The 15,145-nt window shown below is 30.1% G+C and overlaps 2 protein-coding genes across 4 annotated transcripts in view; one reads left to right on the forward strand and one right to left on the reverse strand.

Annotated features, from left to right (window-relative positions):
• Nucleotides 1-15,145, forward strand: part of LOC107445741 (MAM and LDL-receptor class A domain-containing protein 1) — a 62,948-nt gene that overhangs the window by 16,530 nt on the left and 31,273 nt on the right. For all 3 annotated transcript variants that reach the window (XM_087164378.1, XM_087164377.1, XM_087164376.1), the window contains exons 2-4: nt 8,323-8,415; nt 11,707-11,743; nt 14,166-14,348. In XM_087164378.1, coding sequence (XP_087020504.1) covers nt 8,338-8,415; nt 11,707-11,743; nt 14,166-14,348 — 298 coding nt within the window. In that variant the 5' untranslated portion in view covers nt 8,323-8,337. The remainder of the gene's footprint in view (nt 1-8,322; nt 8,416-11,706; nt 11,744-14,165; nt 14,349-15,145) is intronic.
• Nucleotides 7,028-7,768, reverse strand: LOC107445742 (uncharacterized). Its single transcript, XM_016060219.1, has one exon. It carries the CDS (start codon nt 7,766-7,768, stop codon nt 7,028-7,030), a length of 741 nt encoding a protein of 246 aa, XP_015915705.1.

Consider the following 15,145-nt stretch of genomic DNA (forward strand, 5'->3'; position numbering starts at 1 on the left):
ATAAAATATGTGGCTTTAGTGTATTCTTTGATTAGACGAACGAAATATGGTACAAAGTTAGGATACGATAGTATATGTAATAAACTACATGTAAAAAACGGGGATCTATACACTACTGGCGATTAAAATTGCTACCCCAGGAAGGAATGCAAATAACAGAATAATATTTATTGGGTACATACATTATAGTTGGAAGAACAAGTGATTAAATTTTCAGGATATTTGGATGTATATATCCTGAGGAATCAGTACTCAGAGAAGCCTCTTCTGGCAGCAATAACAGCAGTTATTCTCTTGGGCATCGAGTCGAACAGAGATTAGATAGCATGGACGGGTACAGCATTCCATGCAGCTTCAACATTATGCCACAATTCACCGACCGTAGTGACTGGCGAGTGGTGGCGTGCCAGTCGTTCGGTAACCACTGACTAGACCTTTTCGATTGATGAGAGAGCAGGAGTGCGTGCTGGCCAGGGCAACAGGCGAACATGTTCTGTGTCAAGGAAGGTCAGGACAGTGCGGTCAACAAGCGGTCGTGCATTGTCATGCTGAAACGTGCAATATTCCACAACATGCCTTATCCATTCAGCAAATTTCATGTTCGTGGTGTGTCGATTTCTTGGTCGCAATTTTAATGGCTAGTAGTGTAATTAGGTAGATGCAACTCGAGAAGACGATCACTGATATACAGACACGTGACCTTAGATTTCAGCGCCAGTTGATTGCTTATAATCAAGATGGTGTGTTAAAGTAGTTATCCACATAAGTTAGAAGGTTAACAAACGCGAAGTTGCTTAAATACAAAGCCGTGTAGTACATTGAATTTTTTAAAATATAATTCTTTCTTGTCAACATATTTTACTCAACTTAAATTTATTATTTGCTTATGTATTTTATTGTAACCATTTTGTGTGCCTGGAAACTTCAATCAATAATTAGTTTGTTTATGTTCTACATGGCTGCATGCCTGTCTTTGTGTTAAGTTAGAAATATGTAGTGAAATAATTGAAATCTTTGGGAAAGAATATAGAATGAGTCGCTTAAGAGCAATGATTCTTGAGAGGCTTGGCTTATTTGAAATAGAATGGAAAGAGCAGTTGCTAACGTTAATAAATGCCACGTTTCATTAACCAATCAAAATTGAGATACCCACACTACGTTACTCGTAGGTATCCTATAACAACCAAGTGTCCATTTTACTTTATAAGAGCCTTTAAATTGAGTTATTTCTTTGCTTCCCTTATTTCAGAGCAGTGCTGTTAATCTTAACATATACTGATGTGCAGTAGCTGTAACACGAGCTTCCTGTTACAAAATGATGCTGTTTATTTACTCATATCAAATTAACTACCTCGTGTCGAACCTTAAAGCCTTAAATTTAAGAATTTAATCTACAAATAGTACTGAATAGTTTTAGCTTTTTTGATTATGTTTTCTAATATATTATTGCTTTTATTCGGAAACGTTTATTTTAATTAGAATTTATTAACGTTTGCTTAGTAAAACAGATATTTATTGTTCGTGTAAGTTCACAAAGAATAGATATTCTCTTAATTTTCTATTTCAAAAATTAATAATTAATTTGTTGCTCAATTTGATTGAATAATATTACATATCATATTACGACTGAACCTGCACAGTTGTGTGGGTTAGGTATTAACATAATATGTAAAATTTGGTAATATATATAAAGCCGTTGCCGAGAGGAAGAATAAAAACAGGTCTTAGGCAGAGGAAGAGGACATCAATATTTATTTAGCCATTATTAACAGAGAACGATCATCCAAGTGATACACAAAACTCTCCAGTAAAAATTAGGGAAAATCTTGCTAATAGTCCAGTAATAATGTTTCGTTTTAACCCACTGACGGTTCTGCACGTAAAAAGTCGCATTTTAACCTGCAGTCTTCTCTGCATAGCAAAACCGGTTTTCCCATGTTAACTGATAGGGGAACTGTGTGTAGGGGAGAAACATTCTCCCAATTTTGCCCATTTCTTTAATCGCCAGTGGGTTTTAAGGAAAAAGGGAAACCTGAGTAGTTACAATTGGTTTATTAAATAGGTTAAAGGAAAAGTATGTTTCTCACAGTCATTAAAGGGAAAACTATAAAATGTAAGTTAATGCATAACTCGAAGTTAGTTAATGCGTAACTTGTTTTAAAGCATGTTTAATATTTTGTTTCTCTTAGCTACCATTTAAATTTTTTAAAGCATTCATTACAAGCATTATAATAGTTAATATATTCTAGTGAACATAGGTTGTCTTTTATTTCTTGTGATTAATCCCCGTTCTAATAAAACTTCATTCATTTTTTACGTTGAGCTTTATTAAAGGAGAGAAACGAGTAGTTTTAAATTACATCGGTTTATAAAGAGAGAACGCTAGAGGAATATCGCATCAACTCTTAGTAGAATTGTTGCTGAAATATTGCAGAAGTGCAAAAGAAAAATGTTTATTTATAACAATATTCCATTGCCTGTTAAACCATAAAATCTCAAGGATTTATTAGTTAATTTGTATATTTTCAAGTTTTTTTAAAAATTGTATATTTTTTAGACATATGTTTAATTTGTTTTATTCCCTTTTGATTTTTCATCTCTTCACTTTATAGAAAACCATTTAGATAATTCGACAGACTTTTAGTGGCGTTGATACCAGTGATAAAATCTCGTCTAATCTCATCGTGATGTACTTTATCCGTGAAGTACTTATTTGGATGTGCTATAATATGGATCACAACAGTGCATCATGAAAATTTGAATTTTTTTTTATTCATTTCCTATGGACAAAATTTTTTTATTGTGAAATTCAACAGACTTTTAGTGGCGTTGATACCAGTAATAAAATCTCGTCTAATCTCATCGTGATATATTTTATCCATGAAGTACTTATTTGGATCTCCTATAATATGGGTCACAGCAGTGTATCATGAAAATTTAAAAATTTTTTTATTCATTTCCTATGGACTAAATTTCTTCTTTATTGTGAAATTTTTTGATGCTATGCTTCAAATATTACTTTGTTACTCACAATTAATTGAATTATTATCAAATTGGCATGTTACTTTCGTTTCTAAAATTTTAAATCTAACATGTATTCATAACTTATTTTATTTCACTGTTGCTGAGGTAAATATTGTCGCTAAGATAACCTCTTCGTAATTAAATATTTTAGTATATTTTTTGCAATCCATAGTTTTGTTATAACCAAGATTAACTTCGTATTGAATTTTCTTGGAAAATAATGAACGTAGCATGAACGAATAATTTTTTTTTTTTGCTTTTTATTATATTGTTGAATTACGTATAATTAATAAATAATGCATTTAAAATGAGAGGATCTGTATTAACCACCCTTAATCTTAAATTTCACGTGAATGTTTATAATCCTTGTTAAAAAATAAAGACAAAAAAATCAACGCATTTACTTTGCTGCCGTCTTATAGTTTAGTTGGCAGAAAAACAACGTTTAAAATTACATATTGTGAAAATTTATTAAAAACCAATTTGCTTTACAGTACCCCAATGGTACATTTTCACATCAGTATAATAAAAGACAGGAATAATAAAAATAGAGATGATTTAATCCGACAGAGGTCACGTTATACTAAAAAAGATAAATATACAGTTTAAAAGTTATATATATATATATATATATATATATACAAGTATATATATATATATATATATATATATATATATATATATATATATATATATATATATATATATATATACATACATATATATATATATATATATATATACATAGAAGGGCAGTTGCTCACTTTTTCAGAGGGACCATATTAGGTGGGCCAACGTTCCTTCCACAGTAAGGACAGGTAATTCAGAAAATGAGAGAACATCCATGCCTTTCCCGGGATTCGAACCCAGAACCATTCTGAGGCAAAGCCACAACAGACAATGTTAGTATTTGACAGAGACACTATTTACACTTAGTATTTCCAGTTTTAATTTTTTTTTACCGGAAACCAATAAATTAAATACCATGAGTATAAAAAGTATATAAATGTCTGTATAAATTGATAACTTAAAAAAAAAAAACATTTGATACAAAAATTAGAAGAACCTAATTATTAGATCATTAATTATTTTATTTAATTTGGGAAAATAAAGATCTGTGTTGATTCTACTTTGTGAACATTTCTCCTTCTTTTAACTCTTTAAATTGCATTAAAACTGGAATCAAAAATGTAACATTACTTACTATAAAAATAGACGTAGCATATTTTATATTTATCTATCAGACATGAAAAGTAATATTTTCTTTTGGTTGACTTAGTTTGTATTGTTGTCATATCAAAATTATTTGATATGAATCATAATAGAAACATAATCTTAAGCTTGTACTGAACTTCACCGAAAACAAATTGGGTGAAGGCTGTTTTAAAAAGTAACGGACAACTGACCCTGTTCCGTCACATTTGCCGGATGCGGCGTTTCCGGATTTTTCGCGAACATCTAGATCAACGACACTCTACGGTTCGTTGCACATTTCTATGAATAAATTAATTTTGTTTGACTTTTCAATCAGAATTTAATCTAAATGTGTCATGTTTCTCTGATAAAGGAGCCTAAGATGATTTTTTACTCATACGTTTGTTTTGGAATTAGAAGAACAATATATTTAACAACGAAGTTAATATTAAGGTTCCGTTCTAAAATTATAATTTATAAATGTGTTCCTAACTTCTAATTTAACTTGTAATTAAGAAGATATTTCATTTACTGTCGAAAGTCTTCAATAATATTCCTAATTAGATTGTTAGCAATTCTGATTTAAAAGTCAGTTAAAATTAGTTTAATCATATTAATTAAGCATCATATAAATTATTGATACTAATTAAGATACTTCTTAATAAATATGAATAAATTAATTTTAATTGACTCTTCAATCAGAATTTAATCAATATATTTAATATTTCTTTGATGAATGAGCACAATGCAAATATATTTATCTACGAAGACAATATTAATATTCAATCCAGACTGTTAATTTTAAATGGATTCCATTATTCTTAATTTTTTATTTGCATTTATACTTTTACAGGTTTTTGACTTTTGTATAATTCTAATTTAATACTTAAATTAGTAATACAGAAAATAAATTTCTTCTTCAAATTGCACTTTATATTAATTTAATAAACTCTGTTTAAAAAACATAAAAAAATTTGCTAAAATTTAATATTGCACTAAACTACAATTTTTAGATTAATGAGAATTAAAACTTAACCAACCACAGAAATCTTTGTTTATTAATTGTAAATAATCACTATCTCGCTGTGGATTGTTCGTAAAGGCACGATTCGCAATAGAACATCGAAGTCAAGCATCATTGGTTGCGGTCAGTGAGCGGGTAGGTGACAAAATTGATCAGCCTGCGTAAGGACCGAGGGTGCTTGATATCGATTTTCGTTTAATTGTTTTACCGTAAAGTGCTCGATTTCACGCACAGGTCGTCGTGCAACGAAAGTGGGTCAGCCATCCCCTCTGCAGAGAACAAAAAGAAGAATTAAATTCCGAAGGCATGTTTTCGGATCATCCTCAGGGATGTTTCCCAGACCATCTCCAATAGTTCATTGTGCAACTCTTCAACGTAAATAAACTACTACTTCTACTACAAACAATCACTACTACCCAGTCAGCCTCTCTCCCGTAGGGACGGAATAAATTTTTACAGTTTATTTATAATTCTAAAATGAAGAAAATTCTGATTATATAAAAAGCAAAAATTTTCGAATCAAATAACCGAATAAATTGAAGGAAAAAATGGATAAAGCAAGTAATTGAACTTTTCTGGCGTATCTAGTAATCAGGCGAAATAACATTAGGAATTGTTTTTTTTTCCACTTTAAATTCATCCTCATTAGTTTGGAGCATGATTGTTTAATTTTTCTTTTAAATAAGGTAGTGGTAATTAAAAAATGGCAACGAATTACACTAGGGAAAATTTTTTTTTTTGCATTTATACAAATACAAGGGATAGAACGTTCGCCTTCTGATGAGGTAAACCGAGTTTGAATCCCATAAATGGCTGGTCGACGCGAATGCCGCATCCGAGTCGCACCGACCATAGTGACGATGTAAGATATCCTCAGCAGTAGACAGTAGACGAATCATAGATTAGAGTCCCCTTGCAGTCAAACTAACCTTGGTAGGTTTTCGATGTTTTCCTCCCCGTGTAACGCAAATGCGGGTTAATTCCATCAGAAAGTCCACCACAAAGGCAAATTTCCCCCAATACTTGACCCAGGAGTTCCCTTGTCTTCTGGATTGAGTTCAAAATTGCAAGGCTACGGAGTTGAACATTAGTAATTGTAAGCCTCAGCTGTTTAACGACGGTTATAAAACAAAATATTTGATCTTGCCTTATTTGAATGATAGGATTTCAAATTGGAAACTAGTTTAGCTAATAAAACTAAAAAATTTTTGTTTTTTAAAAAAAAAGACATTTTAGTCTATTTTTTGTGTAACAGGGAGTCGCATAAATGTGGAGACAAACTTTTAGTAGATTTAGGACATGTCATCAAGATTGAAATTACATTGAAATTCATGTCCGGAAATGTCTCCATCCGCGAACACTAGCATTTCCCTATTACGACCTTTTTAAAAGCACATGAAAGTGCCCTAAGGAAAAACCCTAGTGGCGTATGACTATATTAACGGGCATCAGTTCTAATGCTGCTTTAATTTTGATGATGATCTCTAACACCAAATTTATATTGTAACATTTAAGCTACTTTTTAACGTTTTTAAACTTGAGTGTTTTGACAAGAATTGACTAAAAATGTCATATTAAACAAATATGTAGCTTGGAGAGAGAAACCAAATGCGTATGAAAGTATCTAAGATCTGTTAAAAAATCATAAACTGCAGAGAAAAATATTCCTAGCCTTCTAAGAAATCTATAACTTTTTTATTTTTGTTTCTAATGGCAAAAGAAAATGACAAACTCTTACAAAAACAGTGAACAAAAAGGTGAGCAACAAGTGAGAGAAAAAAGTCACTATCTCATTAACAGATGTCGGGCACTCCAGTAACGCCTCACCTCAGAGTCCCCACGCAGAGCCGAGCATCTCAATAGATGGTTCCTGTCCATAAGTTCATTATTCGAACACAACGGGCAATTTGGATCAGCGAGAATACCGATGCGGCAGAGGTGGTTCGCCAGGCAATCATGGCCCAACACAAACCTGAATTCTGCAACAGCTTTAATCCGGGGCTTATCGGCAATACCCTGTTCTAAGCTGTTCCTCCAACTTCTTGAAGAAATACGAGAAGTGAGCAACGCTTTCCAATTTTGTCTCATAAAATGTTTGATATACAGTCTTGCCGAATGAAAGGATTTAAGAGTGCTTGGCTGCTGAATTATTTGAGTGCCTTTCTTAGCCAGCATACCGGCCAATTCATTGCCGTAGATATCGCAATGTCTTGGGATCCATTGGAGTGTTATTTGTCGCCCTGCTATCCTCAAACTCTCCAGAAGAACCTGGCAATCCTGGATAGTCCGAGAGATAGGTATTTCACGAGATCTAATAGCTTGAATGGCAGCTTTGGAGTCAGACAGTATAACCATCCTATTGTATGATCTGGCGGCAATTTGTTTCAGTGCCACATAAATAGCCATAACCTCGCCATCAAAGGCAGTTTTCAGAAATCTGTAACTAAATAGATAGAATACCACTTTTTTCTCCATATGCCTATTGTAAGTCACTCTCAAAAGGTCACTTACTACATTTGCTGACATCTTTAACACTAGATTGCTAAAGGAAGTCATTTTGACTGCTTTTAATATCAATTAGAAAAACAATGATGAATATAATGACACAATTTCCTAGAATTTTGCCCAACATGTAGTCTTTTATTGTTAATATTTACTAATAACTTGTTATATAACTATAAATAATATGAAAAATTAATTTTAAACAACTTTCTTTACACATTATTTATACTTTTACAATCCAATCATTTTGACTGATTTTGAGCGATATAGGTATATACTAAGTTTCAGTCTTTCTAGTGTTAATCATCAACAAACTCAAGGTTTGAATATTTTTCAATCAGTTTAAACTATTGAGATCCAACATTCAGATCAAATTTTCTACAAAAATTGATAGCTCAATTACTTCATTCAAAAATTATAAATTTTGATCTGTTCTTGATTTCCCAGAGGATATTGGATGCTACATAATAAAGGAATCTATTGAAAGCATAAATTTATTCACTAACTGACATCCCTTTTTAAGGAAATGCTCGAATCATACATTTTTCATGCTAATTTAGTGCTCTGTTGTATTTAAGGGTCGCACATATTGAATGGGAATCCATGGAAGAGAGATGCATGTGAGTTTTGTCCTGAAATGCCTTACTGCAGTTGCGATTACTTCGTTTCTGGTATGTATTTTTTTATAGATACCCACATGTGTTTTAATATGTTTGTCTCTACAATATTTAATCTAAAAAGAGATCAACTGTTTAATTTTAGTTTATCATGGTTATATGAGTAAATATAGAATTCGTCAAAGGATTTTCGTCAAAGGATGGAGAATCTAAAAAATAGAAGAAATATTTGGAGGAAAATGTGTTCGGTTTTATATGTTTTTAACGGAGCTAACACTTCGAAATTTGCAGCTTTCTAACATAAAAGTTTATAACATTTTTCCAGGATCCCTGACAGGAGATCTAAGCATTTCATAGAACAAAAATTAAACAAATGACCAAACGATTATAAAAAACTTTATAAATTGAAGTAAAAATAATAAAAGAAAATAAACTCATCAATTTACTTGATAGTTAAACTTTTTGCCAAAACGTGGTGCTAAGATCGTTTGGGCCAGTCCGTTACCGAATCGGCGCGTATATATATAAAAACGCGTCTTCTTTTTATATGCTCTAGCAATAGAGTGTAAACTCTTTATATATTTTTCTCTGTATTAAACATAACTATGCTTGTTCTTATTCGTACAAACCACATTTTTATATGCTCTAGCATTAGAGTGTAAACTCTTTATATATTTCTCTATGTATTAAACAAAAATATGCATGTTCTTATACGTACAAACCACAATTTTATATGCTCTAGCATTAGAGTGTAAACTCTTTATATATTTCTCTATGTATTAAACAAAAATATGCATGTTCTTATACGTACAAACCACATTTTTATATGCTCTAGCATTAGAGTGTAAACTCTTTATATATTTCTCTATGTATTAAACAAAAATATGCATGTTCTTATACGTACAAACCACAATTTTATATGCTCTAGCATTAGAGTGTAAACTCTTTATATATTTCTCTATGTATTAAACAAAAATATGCATGTTCTTATACGTACAAACCACAATTTTATATGCTCTAGCATTAGAGTGTAAACTCTTTATATATTTCTCTATGTATTAAACAAAAATATGCATGTTCTTATACGTACAAACCACATTTTTATATGCTCTAGCATTAGAGTGTAAACTCTTTATATATTTCTCTATGTATTAAACAAAAATATGCATGTTCTTATACGTACAAACCACATTTTTATATGCTCTAGCATTAGAGTGTAAACTCTTTATATATTTCTCTATGTATTAAACAAAAATATGCATGTTCTTATACGTACAAACCACATTTTTATATGCTCTAGCATTAGAGTGTAAACTCTTTATATATTTCTCTATGTATTAAACAAAAATATGCATGTTCTTATACGTACAAACCACATTTTTATATGCTCTAGCATTAGAGTGTAAACTCTTTATATATTTCTCTATGTATTAAACAAAAATATGCATGTTCTTATACGTACAAACCACAATTTTATATGCTCTAGCATTAGAGTGTAAACTCTTTATATATTTCTCTATGTATTAAACAAAAATATGCATGTTCTTATACGTACAAACCACATTTTTATATGCTCTAGCATTAGAGTGTAAACTCTTTATATATTTCTCTATGTATTAAACAAAAATATGCATGTTCTTATACGTACAAACCACAATTTTATATGCTCTAGCATTAGAGTGTAAACTCTTTATATATTTCTCTATGTATTAAACAAAAATATGCATGTTCTTATACGTACAAACCACATTTTTATATGCTCTAGCATTAGAGTGTAAACTCTTTATATATTTCTCTATGTATTAAACAAAAATATGCATGTTCTTATACGTACAAACCACAATTTTATATGCTCTAGCATTAGAGTGTAAACTCTTTATATTGTATTTCTCTGTGTATTAAACATAAACATGCTTATTTTTATTCGTGCAAACCACATTTTTATATGCTCTTGCATTAGAGTGTAAACTCTTAATATATTTCTCTGTGTATTAAAAATAAATATGCTTATTCTTTTTTGTACAAACGACATTTCAATATCAAGATTTTAAAATTTAATAAATTCTAATACTAAAACATTTTAATACTAACCATTAATAATAATAATTAAATGCTCACATCTCTTTCCTGATCAAGAATTTTAAATTCTCAAACTTTATATTATTATCTTTCAAATCGTAAACTTTATTAAAAAAAAAATCAGTACTTGTCTGCTATTGGTACTATGAAGACAAGTTTGCCAACAAGTGATTTACTCAGGTCACCGTTTACTGATAATACACATAATTGCATCGAGTATGACAATATCGTGAATATTCTACACAGCGATAATTATTGAATACAATAATATCGTGAATGTTGCTGCATTTTATTGGTGTAACAAAAATATTGACAACAATGTAGAAATTAGATCAATAAGGAAAATAACGCAACAATATTTTTGACAATGCAACAAGATATTATGATTTTTTTTTCATATGGTCTGACCGATAAGTAGAAGATGAGAGTTTCTTTTTGCTTTAAAATGTATTGTTTACTGCTTTAGATTGGTGTATTATTTTAACTTAAAGAAGTTTATAGCAGATAAAATTCGTATCATCTTGTCGAAAAAACTCTTACAAATGAAATTAATTGGCTCACATAATAAATGAGAGCAAATAAATGCACAGTTTGATTTTTATAAAGTTTCTAATTTGATTTATTAACCATCAAAAGCGTCTTTGAGATAATCAGCAAACTGATTCTTTGTTTTTTTTAATGTTAGCATATGTTGTACTAAACATTTTAATAACAAATTTACCAAGAACAAGTAAGAAATACAGATTAAATCATCTTTCACTTGAACATTTTAAGTGTATAATACAAGCATATTGTTTTGATTGAAAGATTTTAAACTATAGATTTTAAACTTAATTCTACTTATTTAAAAAGGCTGACCAGCTGGTTGCTGGATTTGGCTAATTTATATATAAATGTAACTTTTTTTTCCTGTGTAGTGGTTGCTAGAATCATTTAATAGTAAATTTATAAATTCAGGAGTTAGAAAGAAAAATGTAATGTTTTTGCAATTTTAAGAATAAATTTTACGCCAAATCCTTAAAAGTTAGCAGTTATGCAATAATGGCAATTTTAGAAACAAGCAACACAATTTATGAAATTATTTTTTCAGCCATTTTAATTAATTTGGCCGATCACTGGGGGCTATTTTATGGTCTCTTCTGATAATTCACCTTACTTCTACTTTATAATCACAAAAGCTCATTTAAAATATTGGCGCGTTAATTTGCTTAAATGAAATACTTTATTAAATAATGTCTAACTAGTATTGTGCATTTTTTATTTCAGGTAGGTCCTATTGTTGTTAGAACAGCAATGAATTATGGTAAGTAATATCTGACTTGAACTTTTTTGATTGATAGGCAGAAAGAGATAGAAGGAGAGGGATATACATTTTGACCCTTTTCTGTCATAGGGCAGTTCTCAATCGCCGATAACTTTCAATAAAATACATTTACAACGGGTTGAACAAAATGATACTAAAGTTCTAGTAGACAAAAATAAGGTGCAAAAACATACAAAGAATGAAAAGAAATCGGACACTTTAATAATTTTTAAACCAATGATTTATCAAGTACTATATTGAACTTTAAATGTGTTTAATTTATTAGTGCAGACAATAATTTAAGGTATGAAATCAGGCACGAAATTTTTTTTTTCGAAATCAATGTGACATTTTTTCGTCGAATTCGTAATCTTCATCTTCCTAATATAAGCTGCAATCTTAAAAATATCGTCCCCAGAATTTAAGCTGGAGATAAATTGAATATTTGGGCATTTGAAACCTAATTTCAAATATTTCAAAAGCTTAAGAAAGTCATACATTATCGTGCAAAAGTTTTTGGTCAACGCGTGAAAGGCATTTTAACCTTTCTCAGCTGGGTTTTTTTATTTTTTTATTTTTTTAAATTTTTTTTGTAGAGATGTTTTTCGTCTTATTTAGTCAAGCCAGCATATATATTACACCTGATTTCAGAATTTTTACTTTTCTTGCAATTTGATGGACAATGTAATCTTCTTCGTATTCAATTTAAATCTTTGCACTCAGTTCAGTTGAATATTTATTTTTTAATCTAATTCTTCAAAAAGAAATGTCAATAATAAATTAAAGTTAATATCACGATTTCTGTAAGTAAGTATACAAAACTTATGATTATTTGTTAACATTGCATCTTTCAATCGTATTTTCATCCTATTCTTAGATGTAAGAAAATCGCTTCACGAAAAACAAATACCCGACTGATATGAAAATTGCATTAGATTTAAAGTGACTTTCAAAGTGCTAACTTTGCTTTCTGGTTGATAAGCATATTAAGAATGTTTAGAAATAAAATTATACATTATTTATTACATTTCCAATCAACCATCTATAATATTGAGTTTGACCAAGGACTTTTGCACACTAGTGTATTTGTAAATTTTATGTCCCGAGATCTATATAGAATATTTAAGAATTAAGCTGATGCTCTTGAAGTGTCTGATTTAGTCATGACATTGATTAAAATTATATTAAAATTTGTACACTTTCACAACTCAAAATACTTTCTACCGTTATGACATTTAAGATTAAAAAATAATAAATAATTATAAAGAATAATTTTTGTATGAATTTTCTCTGGATAAACAAGTTTTATAATTGTATGCAGAATATTTTTAATGCGCTTCATTAGTTATTAAGATATGGCGAAATATGCAAATAATTAAATTAATGTTAACGTTAAATTAACGTAAACTTTTGCCCACTCTTCTAACTGCACATTTAAGATCTTATTTTCCAACTGCGGCTATTCTCATAGATTAAAAAAACAGACTCGTAGAAAAAGAGAAGTTTATTCAGAGACTGTTTGCTTTTAAATCTGATTTTGTAAATTAAAATATTGTCTGTAATAAACATATTTACGATTATGTTTTTGAACTATTTAGATTGAATGCTAGTAGGTAGACATCCGATTATTAGATCAAAAATTATTAAGGTATTCGCTTTTGTCGTTTGCGCGGTTTCCTTCTTATTTTTGTTTTTGAATTTTTGTATTAAATTTTATAAAATGACTAAGTTTAAAAAGATGCAAGAATTTGTATGTTTTACAATTGAAATAATTTTCGAACATCACTAAGTTGAATAATATAAAATAATAAATAATTTAAAAAAAGTTTCTTTCTGCATGTATTCTTGGATAAACGATTTTTATAACCCTTTTGCTAAATCAATAATTGGATTCATTGTTTTCCTAATTGCGGCTCATTTCTTAAAAAAATAGAATCTAAAAAAAATTACTTTTATTCTAAGAAAAAACATTTTTGTATCGAATTTCGTTATTTAAAAATCGCTTCACTAATTAAAACATTTTTTCCGTCGATCTATTGAACAGTCTGATGAAAATCCGATACTTAGATCAAAAGTGTTTCCTATGTTTTAATTTTTTAGTTTGCGTACAATGCATTCGTTAAATTAATAAGCTGGTTCTCAAAAATGCATTCCTTAAATTAATAATCTGGTTAAAATAAAAAATTGGTTTAATAATGAATCAGCTAACTCCAAAGTTAACAGCTGAATGTATATAAAACTAGCTGAATACATTCAATTCCAGAGCTTCTTAGCTGAAATGCATTTAAAATAAATTTAATAATGGTGAAATGGTGGATATATTTTTTCATGTTAAGTACAAGAGCTTGCACTTAAGTGAACTTAACTAATAAGAACTTTCTGTTTTTAACATTAATTATGCATTTGAAATTCCTTTTCATAGCATACAACAACTACACTCTGGGTCCTTGCAATTTTACCGATAGAGAGGGTTTTGCATCAGCATGTGACTTCGACCTGCATTATCCTGAAGGCAATCTATCCATGTTCAACTGGGAACTTGGATGTGGCGAAGGTGCCTTCTGGGCTGGAGGACCACCCGTCGACAACAATGGAACCGCAAAAGGTATATTGATGCTTTCTATTAAAGTATTATAGAAACATAAATATAAACTAGATATTTAAATTGTTCAAGAGAGCATTTTCGGTGTGAAAAACGCCATAACTTTTGTTGTCGTCGTAGGCTGTTAAAGCACTGGCTGTACGATTGTTCTTGTTTTTCAGTGACGCCATCTATCGCCGAGAATTCGACTTCTGCCAGACCCATATGTCACACCCGTTTATAGGGCTGACCTATTCATAAATCCATTCATTCATCCACAGATCGTAATTCTGATCTGAACCAGAGAATCATCACTCTCTAAGTACCCCCAAAGGTATAAGTTACTATGAGAACATGGAGGATTTTGTGACGCGACAAATTTAGAGCGCACCAGTCATCATTTACTAACGGGGAGTTTTTGGCTGACTGGATTCGAACCTTAGTTCTCACAATCGCGAGTCCAGTGTCCTGCCAACCAGATTATCCCGGCTTGCATCATAACTTCATGAAAACATGAATATGTCTCTATATATTGTGCAGTCATTTTGAGGGAGTTCCTGGAAACTGTAAAATGAAAAGAACAGCATCTATTTGAAACAATACAAAGAAGAAACATTTTGACATAAAATTTGGCTTATTACTATAATACTTGAGATCCTCCATACCCTAAATTCCCTATTTTAACGAATGAATTTTACTGCCAGGATAGGATATTTTAAGCCAATTTTTTAAATATGAATATTCTAAATAAGAACAGGTCTTATTAAAAAATTTACATTCCCATATTATAATTTTAAAAAATAATTTGTAATATTTGAATT

This window comes from Parasteatoda tepidariorum, chromosome 5 (genome assembly GCF_982258835.1).
Source record: "Parasteatoda tepidariorum strain Cologne lab strain chromosome 5, Ptep-v5.0, whole genome shotgun sequence".
NCBI classification, from domain to species: Eukaryota; Metazoa; Arthropoda; class Arachnida; order Araneae; family Theridiidae; genus Parasteatoda; species Parasteatoda tepidariorum.

Coding starts and splice junctions, on each gene's coding strand:
- LOC107445742 (XM_016060219.1), bottom strand. CDS start 7,768: ATGTCAGCAAATGTAGTAAGTGACCTTTTGAGAGTGACTTACAATAGG.